Source organism: Carcharodon carcharias, chromosome 2, assembly GCF_017639515.1.
Source record: "Carcharodon carcharias isolate sCarCar2 chromosome 2, sCarCar2.pri, whole genome shotgun sequence".
NCBI classification, from domain to species: Eukaryota; Metazoa; Chordata; class Chondrichthyes; order Lamniformes; family Lamnidae; genus Carcharodon; species Carcharodon carcharias.
In genome coordinates this window covers 33943956-33969068 of record NC_054468.1, presented here as the reverse complement: position 1 = coordinate 33969068, position 25113 = coordinate 33943956, and the positions used below count along the sequence as shown (strand labels likewise).

At 41.0% G+C, this 25113-nt stretch overlaps 1 protein-coding gene across 11 annotated transcripts in view; it reads left to right on the top strand.

Moving 5' to 3' along the window:
• vwa5b2 (von Willebrand factor A domain containing 5B2) overlaps positions 1-25113 on the top strand; it is a 139071-nt gene that overhangs the window by 104493 nt on the left and 9465 nt on the right. For 7 of the 11 annotated variants that reach the window (XM_041204043.1, XM_041203986.1, XM_041203996.1 and 4 more), the window contains 8 exons: positions 1586-1881; positions 5053-5308; positions 7560-7886; positions 9552-9689; positions 13940-14068; positions 16465-16545; positions 22889-23014; positions 23169-23318. In XM_041204043.1, coding sequence (XP_041059977.1) covers positions 1586-1881; positions 5053-5308; positions 7560-7886; positions 9552-9689; positions 13940-14068; positions 16465-16545; positions 22889-23014; positions 23169-23318 — 1503 coding nt within the window. The remainder of the gene's footprint in view (positions 1-1585; positions 1882-5052; positions 5309-7559; positions 7887-9551; positions 9690-13939; positions 14069-16464; positions 16546-22888; positions 23015-23168; positions 23319-25113) is intronic. The other 4 variants (XM_041204078.1, XM_041204069.1, XM_041204050.1 and 1 more) reach the window with 3 other exon arrangements.

Here is a 25113-nt window from a genome sequence, read left to right as displayed (position 1 = left end):
TGTTTCTTGAACTCAAAGGATAATGGTCTGAACCATTTCAATTCACTATGGGTGCTTTGTTATCCAAAGAAGCACAAGTATTAGGGCTGTCGATCTCCTAAGGATTAGCTCAGCCAGTTGAAAGCTTTTTTTAATGAGTGTTTTTGGTTCATACATATAATTAAAATCTATTCAATATTTGAGCAGTGAAATATTTGTGATAGTGTTTCAGTCATAATTAGATGTAAAATTACTATTGATGATAAAGATGCACTTGGCATTTTAATTTTCTGGTGTCAGACTAGGTGCCTGACATGTCTGGAAATCATTGCCTCGTTTAAGACTTTGAACCAACTTACTAAGGAATCTATGCATGTAGGCCATTTGTTTGAACAAAACAGGTACACACTTTCTCTTCCTAGGGATAAAATCTATTTAACAGAGCAATACTTAAGTCCAATGACCTTTGACACAGATTGGCTTAGCTAAGGCTTTGGAACCATCAGTGTGAAGAGGGGTATGTTGGAGTGTACTCAACTTAAACAGTGCAGTTTCCCAGTACAGCATCCTGTTGTTTGTTTAGCCACAATTATCCTAACTAGGTGCAGGATTATCCAGATTCAAGGGGAAGAATTGACCCCTGTGTTAGGTCCACCATTCGAGACTTCATTATTAAGCCAGATTTAGCTGGCCAATCATCAACACTGTCCTGCAAAACGGGAATGTACTGTAGGTCTACCTACCTCAGGTATCAGATTGCCAATTGCTGCTAAGAAACAACATAGTTCTAAACCTCCATTACCAGGGATTATAGACAGTAGATGCCCTTTTGTGTGTTTGTCTTCCAATGCTAGTGCTGGTTAACAACAGGGCAAAAAAAGTATGCAGGTTCAATTTCTATATTTCCAATGCATGCCAAACATAAAGAAAGTATTTAAGTATTTCTGAAAAAAGAGAAAATTTTTGTTGAAGCTTTTCGTCTTGCACTGATCAAGACAATTCACAAGAATACCAAATGTAAAGGGAACAACAATTTACACTGCATGAGAAGGAAGTGCTGATTGGTTGGCAAGTGGACTCTGATTGGTAGGGGTGTCGTCATGGAGAATGCACCAGTTAACTGCCAAGCATTATCTGAAATTTAAATCAGGCAGCTTAACTCTGATTGGTCTTGCATTGGCCCGAAGAATGAACCAGTGAATGGCTGTCACTTATTTTCTTTAGCTGAAACAGGCACAATGTGTGGCATGTTCTTTCTGTCTGCAAAGTACAGAGCCCTGTGTATTAATGTATGTAGCTTCCAATACAAGCAAATTTGCCACACTGCGAGCCTGACATAATCTTATATTGGTTGTCAGGGTAATTCTTAGCAACTGAGGATTATTTAGCAAATGTTGTCCAATCGTGGAATCACATTTAAAATTGGAAACTGTGTCTTGAGCTTTGCAAGCATGAGCTTGTTGGGTATGGTCTGTACCCTTAACAAGGTTAAAATGTCATTAAAGGTCTAAAAATCTGTATTAGAAAAAAAAGTATGAACATTTTCACAATGCTAAGAGGGTCATTATTCTTTTACTTCTATGCATATTTATTTTTTGAATTTCAGATTCAGAGACTGATCCATTTAATGACTTGCGGAAGCGTATCTCCCATTCCTCGTATATCCAGGAACAATATAAGTTGACACATTGTTCCATCTGCAGTGATAAAGGAATTGGGGACCAAAACACACCTACCCGTGGCTCAAATAGCAGTGACTCTACAGAACCTCAGGATATTGACAGAAAAATAACATCTCTCCCACATGGTTTAGAAAACATGGCACATTATGGACAGAAAAGTTTGCTACACTGGGAATCACCAAAAAAAGCAACATCTAATTTTGAATTGGTTAATGATAAAGTAAGTAAATTGCCTGGTATATTAATTAATATTATTACACAAAGAAGAGTGGACTAAAGAACCCAGCCAACAGTGCAGGAAAGCCAGTGTGTATTGGTGCCAGTCCCCAGCCTGGATAAATGGGGATGGTTAGTGACAGGAAGGGCATCCAGCTGTAAAACCACCCACCAAATCCAAAAATAATAGTTGATGTGAATGTGATCAACAAGCATTATGGTGACCCCAAGTAATATGGGAAAAGCTGAAAGAGAAACCAACCAACTTGAAGAAGAATGGTCTCCTAAGTCTAAGTCCAGGGCAACGCAGCCTGCTTGGTGGCACCCCATCCAGCACTGATGCACAGTGGCAGCAGTGTGTACTATCTACAAGATGCCACTGTAGCAACTCACCAAGGTTCCTTCAACAACACCTTCCAAAACCATAACTTCTACCATCTAGAAGAACAAGGGCAGCAAATGCATGGAAACATCACCCACCTGCAAGCTCCCTCTTTATTCTTTCATGGGATTTGGTTGTCACTGTCAAGGCCAGCATTTGTTGCACACCCATATTTGTTTTTGAACTGAGTGGCTTGCTAGACCATTTCAGAGGGCAGTTAATATGGGCCTGGAGTCACATGTAGGTCAGACCAGGTAAGGATGGCAGATTTCCTTCCCTAAAGGACATTAGTGAACCAGCTGCGTTTTTACAACAATCGATGATAGTTTCATTGCCACCATTACTGAGACTAGCTTTATATTCCAGATTAAGTAGCTGAATTCAAATTCCACCAGCTGCCAAGGTGGGATTTGAACCCATGTCCCCAGAGCATTAGACTGGGTCTCTGGATTACTGGTCCATTACAACCATGCCACCATCTCCCCTTCAAAGCCACACACCATCCTAACTTGGAACTACGTCATAGCTCCTTCATTGTCACTGGGTCAAAATCCTGGAACTCCCTTTCTTAACAGCTCTGTGGATGTAGCTATACCATGTGGCCTGCAGTGGTTCAAGAAGGCGGCTCACCACCACCTTCTCAAAAGCAATCAGGGATGGGCAATAAATGCTGGCCTAGCCATAATGCCCACATCCTGTGAATTTTACAAAGTAACAATGAAACTGCTTTGTTAAATTAAAAAATGAAGGCTGAGCCTTTGCATTCCAGTTTGTACTTAGTTTACCAAGGCAGTCAATTCTTCTATATTTGGTGGCTCCTTTAAAAAGGATCACAGGCAAGGCAAGCATTCATTGCCTAATCTAATTTCCCTTGAGAAGGTGGTGGTAAACCACCCTCTTGAACCACTGCAGTCTGTGTGGTACAACCACAATGGAATTCCAGGATTCTTACCCTGCCACGGTGAAGGAACTGCGACATATTTCCATGTCAGGATGGTGTGTGATTTGTAGGGGAACTTACAGGTGGTGGTGTTCCTATGTGCCTTCTAGGTGATATAGGTCATGGGTTTGGAAGGGGCCTTGGTGAGTTGTTGCAGCGCATCTTGTAGATGGGACACATTGCTGTGTGCTGGTGGTGGAGGGAATGAATGTTCAAGGAGGTGGATGGTGTGCCAATAAAACTAGTTGCTTTTTCTTGGATGACGTTGAGCTTCTTAAGTGTGGTTGGAGCCGCAATCATCTAGGCAAATGGAGAGTATTCCATCACGCTCCTGACTTGTGCCTTGTTGATGGTATACAGTTTTTGGGGAGTCAGGAGGTGAATTACCCACCACAAAATATCTCTGACTTGTTCTTGTAGACACAATAGTTATTTGGCTGCTCCAGTTAAGTTTCTAGTCAATGATAACCCCGAGGATGTTGATGGTGGGGGATTTGGTGATGCTAATGCCATTGAACATTCTGTGGCATCTAATAGAAGTGAGCCTAAGTTATGAATGAAAAGAACTTTAAGGCTGATAACCCTATTGTTTTGATTCTATCATGAAGCTTTCAGCACATCTGGACATTAGAAGTTCTGCTACATTTCTTAAGTGAGGAAACAGCTAGGACAAAGGACTCATAACTTTCCGAGAAAGATGCAAGTTACAGATTTTAGAAAGGAGGTGGAGACAGATGTGTCTATTTAGGGGATCTGCATCTAACCTATAAGATTAATTGATCATCAAAACCTTAAGCTTATTGCCTCTTCTTGGCGAAATCAAAGCAGCTTAGTATTTTCCATTTATAGGAATTTACGGTTACAGAAATGAGTTTAAATATTGTGGATCAGAGCTTGTAAAAGACCAAGTTCACCTTAGAAAGCTATCTGGTAAGATTTATTTTCTGGGCTTAGCGATAAACAGGCCTTGTGGTGCAGTGGTAGCATCCCTGCCCCTGAGCCAGAAGCTCTAGGTTCAAGTCCCAATGCTGGCACTGATGCCCAAGGAAGGTACGTTCTTAATGCGGCCAAACAGGTTAAGTGTCAACTTGTAAATCCCTCCAACGAAAGCCAATGGCAGGTGGCAAAAGTGGGGACATTTCTGGTCAGCCATGTGATAGAAAGAAATTGGAGCCTTTACAATCACTATCCGTAGCTTCAGGCTGCAACATGCATGTAAAAGTGTATGATGTCACAGCAACTTGGACTCCTTGGGGGGGCTAGCTGACTCAGTTTGTTGGACGGCTTATGTGGATTGGGGTGTGATCCCTGTTCCTGCTGGGGTAGATTCAGGACCTGCCCCCTTGCCGTACCCATGGTGGAGGTTGTGGCACTCTGGGTCCAACCAGCCCTCAGGTAGAGACAAAGAGATAAAATGATGTTTCCACAGGAGTCCATTGCTGAAGGGAACTGAAGGACTCCTGTCATTCTGATTTACTCACACACAAAACATGGTTTCAAATTTATATGTGGGATACATTATAGGACACAAAAATTAGAACCATCACGTACAAATAAGATGATAAGAATGTAAGAAAGTACGGGAAGAGAAAAAGCTACTCAGTTCTTCAGTCCTTCCACACAGACCATGCAGAAGGTGCTCTAACATGACAATTATCCAACCTATTTAATCTCCTGAAGAAAGTTTCTGTCTGCATTTTCTAACCCTTCAGAATATCTAACCCAGTCTCACACCATCCTGGATATAATACCACCAGTTCAGTTATATCTTATGATATTTTGAGAAACTAATCAATCACTTTACTGTTCTTATTTAACTATCACAGTGAGAAAATCTCTTTCCTTCATTTCAGAACACTGTTGGAGTTGACCCTTCTTCAGATGAGGCAAGAAAAAAAAGAAAAGTGATAGCACAAGCAGCCTTGTCTGGCCGGAGCTTTTCTTCACCAAATGGTCAATTAGATATGCGCCACCTGCGCAAAGCATTGGAGAAAGTTTCTACAGGTCAGACTCTGAATTGGTCTGTAGCGGGGAGAATAAATGATATTGGTTGCGAACCCCAACAGTTTCAAGCTGACAGTTTTTCAAGGCGGAACCTCAATGATTCCAGTAAGCTATCACAGATAATCCATCTTTTTAATGAAACGTCTAAGAATCTGACACTCATTTAAATGCTAAGTTCTTAGCAAGTTCTCCACAAGACCTCAATCCTTACACAACCACTGAGTAATAGCTCTGGGCTTGTAATATTAGGGTGTTCAGAACTGTAAGGGTTAATGTGGGACTGGGAAAACAGTACTGCCCTCATTATGATGTAGAGAATCACATGGGGGTAGTGGTGAGTCTGGTTGAAGTCGGCATGAAGATAGCACGTAGTCAGGACTGTATCCTGTATATACGTATAGTGATATGTTATTAATAAACAGTTATTGTTCAACCATACAAGCCTTTAGACCTCTTCATGAGACAACATACAACCTTACAACATGGTGGCAGCAGGTGAAGGACCCCAAAAAGAAGTAAAGAAACTGCTGTCTGACCTGAGAGAAGTGCACCTAACTTGAAGGACTCAAATATGTAGCTGGAGATCACCTAAGAAACTCCATTTCAGGTGTGGAGGCTGAAGTGCAGCATTGAATGACTCGACCAGAGCATCTGCAGATCCATGACAAGACTCAATCGCAAGCAGTCAAAAAACCTAGCCAGATTGCAAAAGGGTGAGCAAAGTCCAAATAAAAAGCTGAAAGAACCTTTTAAATTCGGAGCAGTAACCAGGCAGCACTGGCAGAGCAATTGTTTTAATGCTTGATCCCACAGCCCGGATCCAGCATTAGCACCATAACGTGTGGTGATTGCACGCGAATGAAAAAAAAAATTAAAGACAAGTCAGAGCAAAAAATAGGCTTCAATTCAATTCTCCAAGCTCAGGAAAGCAACTAAATGCAGATTCGCTGGTTTAAGATGGCTCTGTAACCACAATGGGAGCCCGCCAAATCCTGACAAGCATGGGAAGCAAAAAAGAAAAAAAATGTTAAAGCTGTATTCCACTGTTTTGAAAACAGCTATGGATGGTAAGTCAACTTCTTTGACTCTGCTTGGGATCAGGCCTCTCACGTGCTCTGGTGGAGTCCTGTTATGCTGCACAGAGTGAACATTCCCTCCAGAAGGAGAGGGATAAGCCCATGTTATCTGATCAAGGAAGATAGTGTTGTATTTTTCTTTGTCAACAATCTAAGGAGTGCAAGAAGTGAACCGGATGTTGACACTCGGGTTTTTGGAACACCAAGTGCTACAGCTTTAACTCAGATCAACAAGGACAGCCCAAAGCAGTTGAGACTACCACTCCTCCAAACTTGAAAAAATGAGATCTGGAAGAGTCGTAAAGCCTCCAGACTATCTGAATCTGTAAAGGCAGAGACTTGGGGGGAAGAAGGGTAGCATGTAAATATTATTGTAAATGCATTTGGGTAAAGACTTGGAGGGAGGTGTAGTATTAGGGTGTCTGGGACTGTAAGGGTTAATGTGGGACTGGGGAAACAGCACTGCCCACATTATGATGTAGAGAGTCACATGGGAGTAGTAGAGTGTAGTGGTGAGTCTGGTAGAATTCGGCATGAAGATAGCACGTAATCAGGACTGTATCCTGTATATGTGTATATAGTTATGTGTTATTAATAATCAATTATTGTTCAATCATACAAGCCTCTAGACCTCTTCATGAGATAACATACAACCTTACACCAGGAATAATTACTTAGAGGGAAATTTAAGTGTACAATTTGTCTGTAATATTTTGATGAGGGACTCTGTGTGACACATTTAACTGTCATATGGGTTCTTACGATCAAGTGGCTCTGGATTAAATTCCTGAGTGGTCCTGGGTGCATATAGCATTTAATGAAGTTGCTCTGAGATAGGTTAGGGAAGGGAAAAACATCAGCCAAGCTTATTGTTCTTGCATGGTATTCAGTAACTCCTATTTGAAGTATGTGTATGAGGAAATATATTGGGTGAAGACAGCATTAGACTCAACTTATATAAATGAAAAGTGCCATAGGGGCCATAAGGGTACAGTCTGCGGCTCTGCCTGCCCCTGGGAAATCTCCCTAAACCTTTAGGGAAAGAATATAGGGGAGGGAAAAACAGCAGAAAAAGAAGATAGCAGGAAACATAAGAATATTCATAAACTTAGCAGCAGGCCATGGTACATTGTAATAGCCTCATCCAGCAACAGGAGGGCTAAATACTGATCACAAAGTTATCATTAAGTTTTGGTGAGGACCAAACTAGTTTAATTTGATTTAAATGAATGTATGGACTTTCGATTTCTGAGTTTGCTTCTGCTTGTCATTCTCCACAGACACCCAAGTGTCCACTCCTGATTGGGACACTTTCTTCGATCCTGAGAACCTTTTCTCCCCTGTGACCTCAGACAACCCAGGTTCGACTGAAGTGAATGACACACCCATAATGCAGTGTAAATCAGTGATCCATGGCTTGATCTGTGGGAAATCAATCACCTGGGAGGTAACAGCTAACCTTTCCTCCCTCTACCATGTTTCTTCTGAGCAAGAGTCAACACAAATCACTGAAAATCCATGGGACGGGATCCTCCATGAGTTGACTGCACAATCAGTCATCAGAGATTTTGAAAACATGGCTGAGAAAGAGAGTGAAATTGAATATGGTAAATTCATTTCTAGAATGTTGGTTTGTAAAAATGACTGTGATCCACTTAGCAATTTTTAATCATTACTTAATTATCTCCCTGAAGGACCCAAGTAAGAGCTAAATGATGAAAATTTCTCTACCCATAGAGTAGTGGATACACAGCATAGATTCTTAGGGCTGAATTTTCCCCCAGTTCGGAGGCGCACCGCCATTTTATGTGGGCGGGCCAATTAAGGCCCGCCCAGCGTGACATCCGCACAGAAGCACTATGCGCTCCCTGTGCAGGTGGGGGGGGGGGGGGGGGGGTGGTGGATTCCCAATATCGAGAGTGTACACTTCCATGCATGCGCACGAAAGAGCGCACTCATCTCCCTGAGGCTAAGTGCAGCCTCAGGGAGATCGGCTCTAAATGTGAAAAAGACAAAAATAGAAAAGTTAAATTTTCCTTCCATGTCCCCTCATGTGACAATGTCACATGAGTTGGAACACGACCATAATTTTGACAAAACGTTTATTTAAAATTTTTAAAGCCTACATGAAACCTCATCCCACCTGTGGATGAGGTTTCATGTTTTTTCTAGTTCCCGCTGGGGCTCCTGGCCTGCCCACCAACCTTAAGGTTGGACGGGCAGATCCTTTAATTACTTAATTGACCCTGTCAATGGCCTCAATTAGCCATTGACAGGTCAGTGGGCGCGCAGCTGATTTTGCTGCGCTCCCACCTTCCTGAAAATTTAATTGGGGTGCGGTGATGCCGGGAGTTCCGTCCAACGTCACCGTGCATCATTTTATATGCTGGCGAGCGGGCCCTGCCCCCGCTCGTCGACTTGTAAAATTCTGCCCTTAGAGTTGATGCTCTAATATCTGCTTGAAAATAGAACCAACTAAATATTTGGTTGAGGGGAGGTGATAGCATAGTGGTATTGTTACTGGACTGGCATTCTAGAGACCCAATGTCATGCCCTGGGGACCTGGGCTCAAATCCCACCATGGCAGATGGTGAAATTTGAATTCAGTAAAAAAATCTGGAATTAAAACCGTCTGATGATGATCACTAAACCATTGCTGGTTATTGTTAAAAACCCATCTGGTTCACTAATGTGAAATATAAAGGAAATTGGCTGTCTTTACCTGGTCTGGTCTGCATGTGACTCCAGACCCAGAGCAATGTGCTTGAATAAGGGCAAGTAGCTAGTGATGTCCACATCCCATGAATGAATTTTAAAAAAGTAGATCTGAGGGGTCAGTCATCTCTATTTCCTGGCATTCTTAAATAAATAATGGTTCTGACCTTAGTAGCTCTGTTACAGGACTGAGACCCTCCTCACCTGATCTTCCTCCATCCCCAGCGTCGACAATTGTTAACAAACAAGCACAAAAAGCAAAAAGTCTTCTTCATACAGCCTACTCCTAATCATTATAAGTCATTTATAGCTGTAAAATATTTGACTGCTCCAGCATTTTGAACTTAGCAATCTAAATAAAACATAAAAATGTGAACTTAGTACGTTAACATTCAATTATAAATGTTGAATTAAGCTATTTTGCATTAAGAATCTCCCAGAAACTCTAATTAGATGTGGGATGCTAATTGAACTATACTGTAGCATAGACCGATTTGAAAATATTAGGCATCAGTTTAAAAATTGAATTAAACAATCTGTTGTCTAATTTTCTGGAGGAACTTCTAGAAGATATCGCCTGAAAACCATTCAGACAAGCAGAGCATGTAACAGCATGTCCATGTACACCACTATCATCCCAATCAATGCTGCTACTCAGAAATCTTTACCATCGTATGTGGAAGTGCGAAACCCAGGTAATTATAATGTACCAGTGATTTTTTTCCCCTATGCTTGGACCAAAAATATTGGTCAATCACATGTCAAAATAATTTTCAGTGAATTACAATGCCAGGTGACAATGCAGAGAATCTGGCCCACCACCCACCTCCCATGCCAGTTTTTCAGAGATACAGAGTAGGCAAGGGCAGTTTAGTGCCCTGGTACTTGTTCTGCCATGTGTTCACCTCCGTGCTGTTTTCCAGTATCTGGCATTGCATATGTGGCCAGGTGAATGGAAAGAACGTACTGTTGGATAAGGGTCTGACACTTAATGTGATTGACTCTTAAATGCCCTCTTAAACACCCAAACACTGATTTAAGAGAACACATGACCTGCACCTAGGGGTCAGTGTAGTGCTGGACAGAAACGTGTGCTGAAGCAAGCATGGAGACAGCTCCTTGCTTGGACCTTTAACCTACCTATGTATATAGTTTCCAGTAGTTAATAAATACTTGCTGTTGAACTATTCTGACACCTTACAACATGGTAGCAGCAAATGTAACAACTCAAAACCTCACAGAGACTGAAGAAAATTAAAATCCTGGAAAACTGAAGAAAAAATCAAAGGATCATTCTAACCTGAAAACGAGCTCAAGGAGCAAAGGTGCAGAAGGAAATCTCCAATAAAAAGCTGGGAAACTGAAGGCAAAAATTGAATTCCTCTCTGCAGCAGAATACTTTGTTGAATCCTGTGGAATTCCAGCTTTAATAACCAGAATGTGCAGAGTCGGTAGACCAAGCAGGGGTGAACTAAAAATTTAAAATTCCTGGATAACACAAGTCTTGAAAAAAAAGTTAAATACTGCAGTGGTCAGAAATTGCTGTTTAAATCAGAATCCATGAAATCCAATTTTGAAGTCGACACCTGAACACGTGGCGGCCGAGCTGGCACTGAACAAAGAAAAAAAATTAATTAAAAATTAATCACGACTGAGTAGGTGGCTTAAAAAACCCAGCAGAAGCCAGGATTCAACATTTCCAAGACCTGAGAACATTGCACTAAAGCAGGAAAGACACTAATTAGTCGATCTAGGCAGTCATTATTGAAAAAACAAGGCTGAACTAGTGAATGCCATTGCTGTGGGAGCTCTGCAAATCCAGCAAGCCCACGAAAATCCTTTGTGCAGAAGTGCACAGTGGCGCCATCTTGGATATCCAGAAACCTCTTAAAGCTGAACGTGCAATTTAAAAATTTTGACCACAGATCAAAAATCCAGTCTTCCAGATTAATTTGGATTTATTCAAGGCCCGGATTAACCACAAAATTGGAGACTCTGGAGAAAGAGATTCCTTAGGTACATGATTGCCTCAGGTCGGGGTAAAAAGACAGCTCAACAAGTCAACACACTGCTTTATTCAGTCGGTCCAAAAGCCAGCACTATAATAGCTAAATAAGGATTCATTTAATCATCTTCAAAATTTTATTAAGTTTTAAAATAATTTGATGCTTATTTTAACTTCAGAATTAACAAAATCCTTGAAAGAGCTAAATTTAACAAAAGTATCCAGCAGCCCAGAGGACCTGTCAACTCCTTCATTAATGAACTGTACAGGATGGCTGAAGACTGTGATTACAGAGACCTGAAATCTGAGCTAATCAGGAATAGAATATTTGTAGGAGTAGTGGATGATGCTCTCTCAGACATGCTTCATGCAAAGGAAGATCTAACCCTTGAGAAGACAGGCAATCTGAAATCTCTATACAGCACAGATTGTTACTAAGGGAAGAAAGCAAATCATGATACAAAGTAAATCCCACTGCCTAGTTAGTGAAACAGCACAGAAACAGGAACACTCCAGACCAAGGGAAGCAATACCCTAATTGACCAGTAGAGTGACCACTGTGGAGCAAAAAGTCCCCACAGATGTGATCAATGTCTGGTAATTTCAGCCCAATGCTTTCAATGTGGCCAAATAGGACACTTTGGGAAGCTGTGCAAAGCCAAAACATCAAAACACACAGAAGATCCCAAGAAGATTCATGAGGTTAAGACAGCACATCAGGAGGACACACAACCATGCTTCTTCAGTGAGGTCAAAGATCCTAGATTTTCATTCTGGAATGCGGGCATCTTGGTTAATGGCCATCTCACACATGTTAAATTGGACACCGGAGCCAGTGTTACGGTCCTATCGGACAAAGAACTGTTGCTGAGTGACCTTTGGCTATGAACAACAGACACGCCACTTTCTGGGCCTGGAGGAATCTGACTTCCGGTCATAGGCATGATTCCGGAACCATTAAGGTATGGCAGAAAACAAATCTTTGAGCTGATGTATGTCACCTGTAACTTTTTCAACAGGCCTCCATTAGTAATGAGAATAAGATATGGAAAGGTTAGAAGGCCTTCACACCGCCTGAACCTATGAACTCAGAGACTTGAGGGGAGGGGGCATGGGAGTTGGGGTAGTAGTAATAATGTAAATACATATGGTAAATTGGGATAACATGTAAATATGTTGGATAAAGACTTGGGGGGGGTGAGGTGTAGTATAAGTGTCTGGCACATAAAGGGTTAACATGGGCCTGTGTACCGCCCACACAGTTATGTAAGAGAACATATAGTGTTGGACAGAGCCGTGTGTAGAAGCAGGCATAGAGACAGCTCTTAACTTGGACTATTATTGTACATATGAATATGGTTTCTAGTAATTAATAAATGCCTCCTGTTGAACTACCTAAGACTACGAATGCATTAATAAGACCCACTGAACTATGCTCAACACCTTGCAACATGTACAAATGAGGATTATAAAGCCTCCAAGGATATTTTCCAGCATTGCCATCATTGAACACAAGGCACAAATAATGTCCTTCAATCCTACGCATCCAGCATTCAGCTTTTTGTAGGGTAGAATGCCAAATGTTTTCATGCTGCATGATCTGTATGATCGGTCTCCAGGAGAGCAATGCCTTGCAGACTCCAAAAGGAAGGACCCTCAAATTTCTGAAGCAAAACCCAGCATCCATTTCAGCAGTGAAACCAGAAAATACTGGAAATACTCAGCAGGTTGGACAGCATCTTGGAGAGAGAGAAACAGAAATAGGTTAATGATCTTTCAGCAGGGCTCTCCAACAGAAGTTGAGAAGCCTTCCTCTTGCATTTAAATGACTGTAAGTTAAGCTGGGATCAGGAGTGTATTTCTATGATAGGTAGAAGTCCTTCTATACATCCAAATCAGTACCGAAGATAAAGGGAACTGCTTTCATATAAACTTGTTTGGCAAACCTCTTTGTTTAGGGAAAGAGTTTGGTTGTACATCATTTTGAACATTGTGACAACTCAAATGATACCTATTGCAATTCATGTTGCTTTGTGTGTTAATAAAACCTTTTTTGATTTGTTTAAAAGTGTGTTTTCTTGAACATATTGCTCCTTAAATCACATTTAAACCAAGAAGAAAGGAACGATTGAATGTAGCTTTTGGGCCAAGACGTAAATTATTACTAATTGTATAATAAAATAACTTTAAGGTGCTATGAGTCACTTCCAGAAAATTCAGGCCAATAGTTTATTACTTTAGCCATTTCCATCATCTGCAGAGGACCACCATATCGATGTAAAGTTGTAAATATTCAATGTTTTTATTACTGAGTTACAACAATTTGCATTTATGTAAATAAAGCATGAACTTGCCTTTGTATGGTGCCTTTCATGACCCCAGGATGTTGCAAAGTGCTGTACAGCCAATTAAATATTTTTGAATTGTCACTTCTGTAACCTAGACTATCTGGTAGCCAATTTGTTTGTGCAATTTTGCTGTGCACAAACTATAGATAAATGATCAGATCATCTACTTTAGTATTGTTGGTTGAAAGATAAATGTTGGCCAGAACTGTGAGCCAAGGCTGGTACTAAGGAGCATTTTTGATGTAGAAAAGTGTCCCAAGGGACTTCACAGAGTTAGCAAAGAATGGAGGCTGAGCCATAAAGCAGACCTTTAAAAGCAGGAGAGAAATAAAGAAATGGGAGTACAGCTTCTACTTTCAAAGTTATCAGCAATCCTGCCACAAATTTCCTTCAATTGTGCAAATTTTCTAAATTGATTTTATAGTTCAAATTTTTGCTCAAACTTACTTGTATAATCACAAACATTTCAGTATGGCTAAGTAGCTTTCTGAATACCTAACAAAAAGGTGTCTACTAGGAATATATAATAACTAAGTACTGCAACATTTCTATGCACCATGAATCATGGAAATCTCTTTTGGTTTTTTTCAAGGAAGTAAATTCAACCAAACTCGGGGCTCTTGCTCAGGAACCAAGCGGCAGAGAAGTTATTCTGTTGGACTGGGCCGAAGACACTCCAGCCATGATTCTGAGGATTTGGATGATTTGTTTGTGTCAACAGGTAATGGTATAACTATGAGTAAATCATCCTATCTACCACTCTATATAACCAAAATGAAAATGTGTTCAGGTTGGTAAAGTACCGAAAAAACTTCTTACTTTTATGCTTTGTATCTCTAACTATGCGTTTTCCCACATCTCTCTTTTTCCCTATATATCCCAGTGGACCTCTTCACTTTCCTCCATGCAGGAATTTGTAGAGGTAGCTTTCCCTTTTATTTTATTTCACATTTAAAATTAACCTGTTAATCCATTTAGGGTTATGTTTGTTTAATGATCCCCTGCTGGTTCTAGGTTTGTATTAAGCAAGCAAGCAAATCCAACTTTGATCGAGCAAAAACAGTTGGACATTTGGACATGACAACAGAAAATGTTTTAGGTACCAAAGTGGGTTATAGACAGTTATAGCACAGGAGGCCATTCGGCCCATTGTGTCCACACAGGTCAACAAAGGTCTGACTACACTGGTCCCAATTTCCAGCAATTGGCCCATCGCCGTGGAGGCTATGGCAATGCAAGTGAATGTCTAAGTACTCCTTAAATGTTACAAGAGTTTCTGACTCAACCGTCCTTTCAGGCAGTGAGTTCCAGAGTCCCACCACACTCTGAGTGAAAATATTTCTCCTCAACTCCCTCTTAGCCTCTTACCTTAAATCTATGCCCTTTGGTTATTGACTCCTCCACTAATGGAAAAAGTGCCTTTCTATCCACTCTATCTATGCCCCTAATAATCTTATACACCTCTATCAGGTCCCCTCTCAACCTTTGCTGCTCCAAGGAAAACAACCTCAGCCTATCCAATCTTTCATCATAGCTCAGAACCTCCAGCCCAGGCAGCATCCTGGTAAATCTCCACTGCAACCTCTCAAGTGCAATCACATCCTCCCTCTAATGTGGTGACCAGAACTGCACGCAGTACTCCTGTTGTGGCCTAACCAGCATTTTACACAATTCCAGCATAACCTCCTTGCTCTCATATTCTATGCCTCGGCTAATGAAGGCAAGTATCCCATGTGCCTTGAGAAACTACGTTATTGATTGCTCACTTCTAAATCTGCCCTCCTGTGCACAAAATTTCTGCCACATTTGTTAACTTAAAGCTGTGACTATGCTGCAAAAAATGATTCATAAGCATTTTGCAATGTCTTAAATGCACTATGTAAATACAAGGGGAATTTTCCTGTCGGCGAATTGGGGGCGGGGCCCGCTCGCCGACAGGAAAATGACATGGGATGATGTCGGGAGGAATGGCGACGTCATCCCGGTCCATTTAAATATTGAGGAAGGCAGGCGGACAGTGAAATCAGCTGTCCACCCGCCGACCTGTCAATGGCCAATTAAGGCCATTGACAGGATAATTAAGCTTGTTAAATGCCCCGCCCGTCCAACCTCAAGGCTGGCGGGCAGATCAGGAGCCCCAGCGGGCTTCTGATAATACATGAAACCTCATCCACTGGCGGGATGAGGTTTCATGTCCGTTTTTAAAAACTTCAATAAAGTTTATGTGCTTCTTATTAACATGTCCCATCTCGCACAGCGCTTCCTGTCGGGAAGCTGCTGGGCGGGCCTTAATTGTCCCGCCCACTCAAAATGGTGGCAGGCCCCAGGCCCACAGGCACATCAAGGTAAAAATTCTGGCCACAATTTTTCTTTATTAATTCATTGCACGACACTGCCTTGTCCCCTTACTCATCAACATATATTGATCGACTAAAAACCCTTTTCAAGTCACAAGTAATTAGTTGTCTCATGCTGTGGTAGGTTTCACAATAGCAGTACAGGAATCTAGCTCAGTTTTCATTCTGATCAATGAACTTGGATATCTTTCCGATCTATGGGGGAGTCAGTAACCAACCAATGTTGAGAGAAATAAAACTGCTCTTATCTATATAATTACTTTTTCCTTTCGTAGATACAATTATAAAGCGCAGCAAAGGTAGGAGTTTGCTCTCTGTAATGACCTTTCTAAGTCATAGTGACTTAATGATTTTATTCAGATGCAATAAGTCCTGTTGGACAGTAAATAGTCATCACTAATTTATCAGCAATGCCAGTGAAGAAGGGAAAATCATTTTACGTTCCAATACTTATAACTGAAAGCAAAATCTACCGACATGCCTAACATCATACCCAGATCTGTCCTCATTTTTTTTCAGGCAAGGCCTTTTTGATCATTTGTGCCTGACAAATTTGTGCCAGATCATTGTTCGCTGAAGAGCAGTGAGATAAAAAAGTTGATTTAAGTGTGAATGTCTGCACAATCTTTTTAGTATTTAATTTTTTATTATAGGAGTTTCTAAAATTTACAGGAACTTTTCTGGCAGGCATGAGATAGGGAAAAGTGTACATTGGATGAAACTAAACTGCAAGGATAAGATGTATTTCTGCTCTTTACAGAAAAGGAAGAAATTCCAGCTTCACCAACCAGCATGGGCTCTTCCTCATCCTCTGGATGGGAAAAGCAGAGTGTCCTAGATGGTAAATAATACATTTATGTTTAATAATTGCTTTGTCACAACCTGCAGTTCTTCCCTATCAGATCTTTGCAAAATTATTATTGATTGAACCACATAATACGATGTCACGTGGAAATGTTCTAAATATGCTGACATTGGTTGAACACACTGGAAAATAATTCATAATTTTGGCTTCCCTCAGATTCATACTTTGTTTTTAGAACTTTTCTTTTCACAGCCTAATATGCTGCACATTCTAGAAAGACCTTTGTGCTTTGTCGTGACTGTCAGTAAAACCTCAAAGCTTTGAAATAAAGCATTTTAATACTTTGGAATGAATTGGTTGTTACCTAGGCAAACAAAGACATAAAGGGATCACTACTGTTATTACTGTGAGTAAGGAGAAATTAGGGTGAATCTGCACAGAACACTTTGGGTGGAATTTGTCGGGGGTTTTGCCTGCTGGTTGGAGAGCCAGGGTGAGATCTGCACTGCCTCTTTTTGGGAAGGCCCACTGAACCACAAGTCAGTCAGGCACTGGCGAGGCCACTGATGCGCCTTCCCCTGGAATCAAGACCCCGGGGGCGGACATCTTGCCCACTGAGAGCTGCCAACCAATCAGCAGCACCACAGGGGTGGTGATGGCAGTTACAGGAAAAACACCTACCGGAGTCCCAGGATCGTGGAGTGACCCAGGCCACAAGTAAAAATTTGGAGGTGTTGGTGGTTTTGCGGGATGGGGGCTGCAGCGGGAGGGGTAGTGGGGTCAGCAGCAAGGGCAGGAAGGTAGCTCTCAACAGGCCAGCTCCCCTCCTGATGTCAAATCCCTTGATCAGGCACTGAGTGCCTTTGCTTGAGGGACCCACTGCCCCCAGAGGTGACAAGCTGGTGCACGGTTTTAGCTGCTGTGCACACCACATGCCGACAGGCCTGTTGGGTTAATAATAGTGGTGGTGGGATGAGGCACTTAAGTGGCCATTAATTGACCACTTAAGGGTCTCAATATGGAACGGGTCGGGAAAATCGACCGTAGGCCTTCAAACCCAGAACTTAATGCTGGCGGAGATGGAAAGGTGGCAGGGTTTGAGTGCACCTCCATCTTACCCATATACATGCCCTTCCTGCTCCCAAGCTCAGCACCAGTGAGAGCAGGAGATTCTGCCCTTTGTTTCATGAAATAGTTGAGTCAAAGAACACTGCCTTGTTTAAGGGGAAGTGATGCAAATAAACATTTGAAGTAGAGGAAGACACAGGGTTATGAGGTGAGAGAATACAGTGACATTCATTTTAGATTGCTCTGATAAAGAACCAGCATAGACATGATGGTCTGAATGGCCTCCTTCTGTGCTGTAAGTTTTCATGTGCTTAAGCGTTGGAGCAACATTTCAACTTACAATGTTCTAACTCAAAAGCGAAGAGTACCATCAGCTGATCCTTGGAGAAAAGGCTGGATTAGGTTCCAGATTTGTATGTAGCGCAATGCCACTAATGGTGCAATCAACCAATAGAGAATTGATTTACATGAGGTTGATCAAAGAGGAAAAAATTTCCCCTTGTCCAAAGTTTATACTACTTAGTGTTTAGGTGTGCTGACCTTCTCTGAAGACTTGGCCAATTAATTATGAAAATAACCCAAAATAAAGCAAATGCCCAAATAGTGCATCTTGATCTTTCTGCTCTGAGTTAATCTTGCAATATTTCAGTAATTAAATTGTTTTTCATCAGAATATGATCTGTGCTTGTCATCTACCTCCTAGTTTTGAGTATTGAACCTCATTTGCACACCTCCTGTCTTGGCAAATCAAGACAAATAGGTCTGACTGGGAGTGCAAGTGAATATTTTGATTAGCTGTTCATGAAGATTATATCAGTTCTGTTGTCATGTATAATCATGCATGTTGCCCTAGTAAGTGCATACTTCTTCCCTTGAACATGTTTGAGGATTTATTTAAAACCCAATGCTGAACGATGAAAGAACAAATTTATTAAAGTTATGAAAATGATATACATACAGGAGCATTCAGCAACTCAACCTCTGCTTACAAATTCCATCCTGCAGGCTTCCAACTTGTGGAAATGAAATCAAAGCAATTGTTTAAATTATAACATTAATACAATGGGGATAACTTTCTTAGTAGGTGCTATCAATTTTTTTTATTCATTCATGGGATCTGGCTAGGCCAGCATTTATTGCCCATTCCTAATTGCCCTTGAGAAGGTGGTGGTGAGCTATCCTTCTTGAACCGCTGCAGTCCATTGATGATTTACCAATACGTACTGGCAGTGGTTGGGATTCATCATCACCAGTGCATACTTTGAAAATATTGACATCAAGGGGATGTCTCCAAATTGGATAATCAAACTGATATATTGTTACATAGTCAAGTTAAATTTTCATTATTAAACTGGGGTAAAACAACTAATAGCACAATAGAGTTTATCCTTCTATATTCCTTCTCCACTTTGTTCTGAGGGAACTATATGATACTAGGAGCATTGCTGGTTATTGGTAGTGGGATGTGATGAACTAAGTGTATTGCATAAGACATACTGAGTAAGTCTGGCCACAACATCATTGGCACAAAAGCAAACTATTGCGCATGTTGAAAATCTGCAATAAGAACAGAAAATGCTAGAAATAGTCAGATGTCTGGCAAGGTCTGTGGAGAGAGAAATGCTCCACAGATCCTGCCTGTTTCTCTGTTTCTCTCTCCACAGATGCTACCTGACTTGCGATTTCCAGCATTTTTGCCTTTTTAAATGTATTCTTTGATGGAATGTGTGTGTCACTGGGAAGGCCAACATTTGTTGCCCATCCCTAAATAGCCTTGAACGGAGTGTTTTGCTAGACTATTTCAGAGGGCAGTTAAGAGTCAATCGCATTGCCCTGGGTCTGGAGTCACATGTAGGTCAGACTGGGTAAGGGTAGCAGACTTTGTTCCCTAATGGGCCATAGTGAACCAGATGGGTTTGTACAACAATCGATGAGTTTCATGGTCACAGTTACTGAGATCAGTTTTTTTCAATTCTGGAATTATTAATTAAATTTTAAATTTCGCCAGCTGCTGTGGTGAGATTTAAATCCGTGTCTCCACAGCATGAACCTGGGCATCTGGATCACTAGTCCAGTGACATTACCACTATGCCATCATCTTCCCCTTTTCCTTCTGAGAAGGTGCTTTCAGTAACATGTTAAAGATAGCACAAGATAGCTAGTTAAATTTTCAACTTGCCACTCAGGCGCAAACCTCTGATTATGGACTAGCTACCCACTATGCAAATCACCTGATTTTAATTTTGATTAAAATAAATTAAAAGAAAAACTGTGCAGTTCCTTTGATTGGGACGTCAATCCACAATATGGGTTTTATGCCCAGGCAGCAAGTCTGAAAGTCTATCCTAATGTGTCTAAAATGAAGGGAAAATAATATCCGAAGTGAAAATATTATGTGTGCGTTAGAGCTGGCACACCCATTAATTATGTGGTATGAAATTTTTTTTTTAAACTGATGTGAATTGTTCCCAAATTTTGCATGGCTATTAAAATTACACCTGGGTATAAATGAGTTTAAGAACTTGGTTACAAAGAAGAGGTGTTAACATTTGATTTGATTGTTAAATCCTTGTTAAACAGCAATTAATGGGAATAGTGCAAAATCATTCCATTCACACAAATGCACACATTTCACATATTTGAAGTAGTACTAAATCACTGAAAGGAGCTGGCAGAGTTGAAAGCATGAGCAATGCTGAAGATAGCTTATGGAAATAGTCTCTCTCTGTGAATATATCAACTTTCTCATTGCTGGGGACCCTGGAGGAGAATTAAAAGCAAGGGATCACTGCCCAGTGGTACAAGTGCATTGGAGGTTGGCTTTCACAACTACCTGAGGCACCATGTATAATATGTACATTCCAGCTGAGGAACAGTGTTTGCTGAATTTGTGGCTCAGCAGAGCTAGATTCTCTGAACTGTGATTATTCCTGCCATCAAGGCTGTAGTTAAGATGATGGGGAGGCAGGGAACATACTGAAATTTAGCTTCTGAGAGACATGGCTCTTTTAACTTTAAAAAAAGGCTCAGCGTCCACCTGAGCAACCCCAGCCCTCTTAATAAAAAGCTTACAATTACATATTTGTAAGCCTGAATTATACTGAGGCATAATTTGAGCAAGAAGCTTTAAAACAATGTTTCCACTACAGTGATGGTGCTAAACAGTATGATCCGCAGTGCGAGTTAGCAGAATAATTGTAGTATTTTGTCTTATGCACAACATCTTTGTTGAAAGAGGAGCAAAGCACTTGCTGGAGGAGCTGCAAAAATCTGAGATAAACATGAACAAGGGGAAATATTTTCTTTGATTGTTTAATTCTATAACAAAAAAATCTTTTTTTTTGTAATTAAAGATGACTGCAATCACTTTAACCATTGTTGAGGGTAACTGCTTTTATTAACACAAGGGTGTGTTGTTCGTACATTACAACAGTGACTACACTTCGAAAAGTACTTTATTGGCTGTAAAGTGCATTGAAAAGTCCAGTGGTTGCGGAAGGTGCTGCATAAAAATAAGTCTTTCTTTTCGTGTAATAATGTATTTAACATTTTGTCACCTCACATTAGCTGTACCCGTGAACCAAGTTTATTCTTATCTACAACTGCTAAGTGATGCACTATTAGGAGTAGATTTGGAGGATAGCTGATAGGTTTCTTGAAGACTGGTTTATAATGTTGTCAGCTGCTTGCCTCTGCAGATCCTATGTAGCAAGAGGCTATCTAATTCCATTTCTGGGACCTCCATGCTTTGAGATGATTCTCTTGTCACCTCAGATGTAACCATATACCATTTTGGTATAGCTTTGTCTGCAAGAGTTCTGCACATACACTTGCGCTCCTCATCTATCCATGAATTTCTCCTTAAGATTGATCTTTTCTTCTGTGCATTTGACCTATTTTAGCTTCTGTTTTTAAAAATGTCGCCACAAGACTGCCAATTTTGGCAGAAAAACATACTCTGAAACCAATTTAATAAAAACACAGCTGCTTGACTACACAGAAACGTAGATTTATTTGCAGGCAGCATTGAACAAATTTGCTTGAAAGGGTCTGCAAACGCCTGGATGTGAGTCCTACTCCATTGCTGTGATAATAGCAGGGTAGGACTTCTGCCTTCTAACAAGTTACACCCTGTCAGAATTCCTGGAATCGGATCCATTTGGAGGAATCAGCTGGGTTGCTTGTATTATTAATGATGCAGCTAAGATGCCCACTGGGTGAAAAATTCCTGCAGGACTTTGCCAGTTTCGGAGTGCTGGTGGTGCTAGACAATGTTAGTCGTCAAAAAGGTGTCTGGCTTCCAAAATGACCATTTTTCCACGGTTTCTGGTTCTTTAGAAGTTACAGCAGACAGTCAGGTTAACCCCTGGGGAAATGAGTCTGCTTTATGACTGAGTGGAGTGGGTATTCAATTTTCTGAGAAACCAGAACATCAGAGATTAATTTTCTTCTTATCAGACTTGGTGAGTTTAATAAGAGTCCATTTTATTCACATCTTTACTGCATTCTTGTAAATTCAGCTTAACCTGTATATTTTCTTGATTCATCTGAGAAGTGCCTGCCCCTTTAATAAAAGGCTTATAATTACATATTTGTAAGGCTGAAGTATACTGAAGCATAATTTGAACTTGTTAAAGCAATTGCAACTAATCCACAGCCAATTTGCTGCGCCTTCAATAATCATCATTTAGGTATCGCAATAGGCATGTAACTGCTCCGACAGTGTATCAGGCAAGCTCGTGTGGAATTTTGAGAGCTTATGGAAAGAATGAGGAAACCTAGAGATGCCCATTTCCTGGAAGAGGCTCTCAAATTACTGTGGCTGGTAGAAATTGAAAATTCCCATTATAAGTCAAGAAGGGTTACCAACCAGCAGACAGGGCCCATGCATAAGAACAATTGGCCTAAATTCTTTTGCAGCTACAGCTTCATGACTGCATTTTCTGCACTTTTTGAAACTTCTGAAATATTTTTGTTAACTCTTGTGTTCTCCACTTTCAGAAAATGACTGGATAAATTCAGGTTAACATTACCCTTCTCCAAAACTACATTCAGGAAAACATGGTAGATACAACTCCTTGCACAGCCATTTATAGCAATGCAAGTTAACTGGCAGTCAGGTCCAAATGTTACAATGGGAGAGAGTTGACAAGTCACTTTATTGCTCACTTTGACATTTCTGCATGCTGCTTTCTGAATTTCAGCTGACCAAATAGAACATTTAAACTTGTGACCTATACATTGCTGTAGATCTTTCTACCTGCAAAACGTTCTCATGCAATACATACTGTTCTTTTCTTTGCTAATGAAGATGGTCTTGAACAGGAAACAGTGCACATGGACTGGTGTTGGGACTTAGCTAATACCTACTGTGAAGGGCTCACCATGGATATCATTGACTGGGAGGCTGAAGTTTGTGGAGACAACAATTCTCCTGGTTTGTGCAAATATATATTTTTGTGCAGCAATGATTTGTATTTTTTTCAAGATTAGATCAGTTTCTGTGCTTTTCCATGACATTTACATGTACTTTCATTGCAACAATATGCACAACAATGCCCCGAGCTCATTCTGTGCTTTTTTTTTTACAGAATGTCTAGATGTCCTGGAACAGGAGTCAGGCATCTCTGCAATGCAAGGCTCAACTCAACACTCTGAGCCATCCATGGCACTTGAACCAGGCATCAGCCCAATTATAGATACTTCAAAGAGATTTTATGAGTTTAAGCAGGAGGCACAGAGTGAGTCACTCATTGTGGTTGAGGAAGGGACAGAGGTAGTGACTGAAGAGGAGCTACAGCTATTAAGGATATTACAGTATAGGAGAAGGTCATTCGGCCCATCATATCTGTGTCCGCTCTCTGCAAGAGCAATTCACCTAATCCCACTGCCTTGCCAATTTCCTGTGGCCCTTCATTTTTTTCCTCTTTAGGTCTTCAGTTCACTTTTGAAAGCAACAATCGAACCTGCCTCCATCATACTCTCAGGCAGTGCGTTCCAGATCCTAACAACACACCGCATGAAAATGCTTTTCCTCATGCTGAAGTTTAGCATGGTTAAAGGGCCCTGCTGAGTTGCTTTGTAATTCTAGCCTTGTACAGTCACTGATAAACATGTTTGCTGTCTCCCTGCATGAAACAATGTTCGCTGGTTTTAATAATGTTGCAATTTCTACAACCCAGTTGCAATTTCTACCAGTAGCACGCAGCAAAAGTGACATAATTGCCATCTCACAATGGATAGCTTAGACACACAGTTGGCAAGCACAGTTTGAGCATCTTTCTGATGATGCCAAGGTATTTGCATCCATATTAAAATAAATTTGAGGCATTTTGTAAAGCACGGGGGAAAACAAAGGAATTCCGAGAACTTGTAACAGGGCAACAGTCTGCTCATGAAGATTAGTGATGTCAGGACTTGGCATCCAAATGGCAGCTGTGCAGATAGAAAAGATGACTGTCTCCCAATCTCCACTTTCTTGGCAGCATACTTAAGCAGTTTTGTTTGATACTTCAATTTCTAGGTGTTCAAGCATTTGTATATTTATAATTAAATTAATTGGTATTTCTTAATGTATTTTTCTAATAAGAATAACTTCCCAACTCAAAGACACTTTCAAAGCAAAAACAAGGCAAATAATCCACCATAATAAAGCAATGATCATTTTAAGAACAATCATTTTAATGAAGTATTTACGGATAACTCAGAAGGCAAAATGGTATATAGAATGTGTGCATATGCAGTTTGTACCTTTTGAAAGAACATATGTTGGAGCCAATTTTCTCCCTTTCCTTTTCTCCTCTTCTCTGGTGAAAATGCTGGCCCTTTACCGGGGTGTGGTCCTGCATTAATTAACAACATCTCACTGCCCATTCTTCATATGTGAACCTGGACAATACCAACAGGCAATCTAAGCATGCATACACAGAGCTTAATGGATATGATCAGAACTGAGATTGTTGGTTGATTGGTCCTGATCAGGGATGCTTAGGTCAAGTGCTGCTCGCCGGCAATCAATTAAGTTGTAACAGAGCAGATATTGAACTTGGGATCTTTTGGTATGCTTTCAGAGTGTCTATTGACACCACTGTGTCAGACAATGACTTGACAGAGGGATAAAAACAGAAAATGCTGGAAGTACTCATCGAGTCAGGCAGTGAAGAGAAACAATGGGTAGAATCTTACCTGTGGCGGGCGGGCTTGGCAGGAGCGAGCAAGGGTGAATGTGGAGCCAATGACTGCCCGCGATCGGCTGCGCACTGCCATTTTACGTGGGCGGGTCAATTAAGGCCCGCCCAGTGTACCGCATGACCGATAGCACTCAGCGCTACCTGTGCGGGTGGGGGAGAGAAGGGAGAGTCGGGGCATGGAGGTGCCTCAGGGAGATTAAGTGGATAGTAAAAGTTTTTTAAAAATAAAGTAAAAAATTATTTAAATATGTCCCCTCATGTGATGGTGTCACGTGAGCTGGGACATGTTTGTGAAGTTGACAAAATTTATTTTTTAATTTTACAAAACCTTCAGGAAACCTCATCC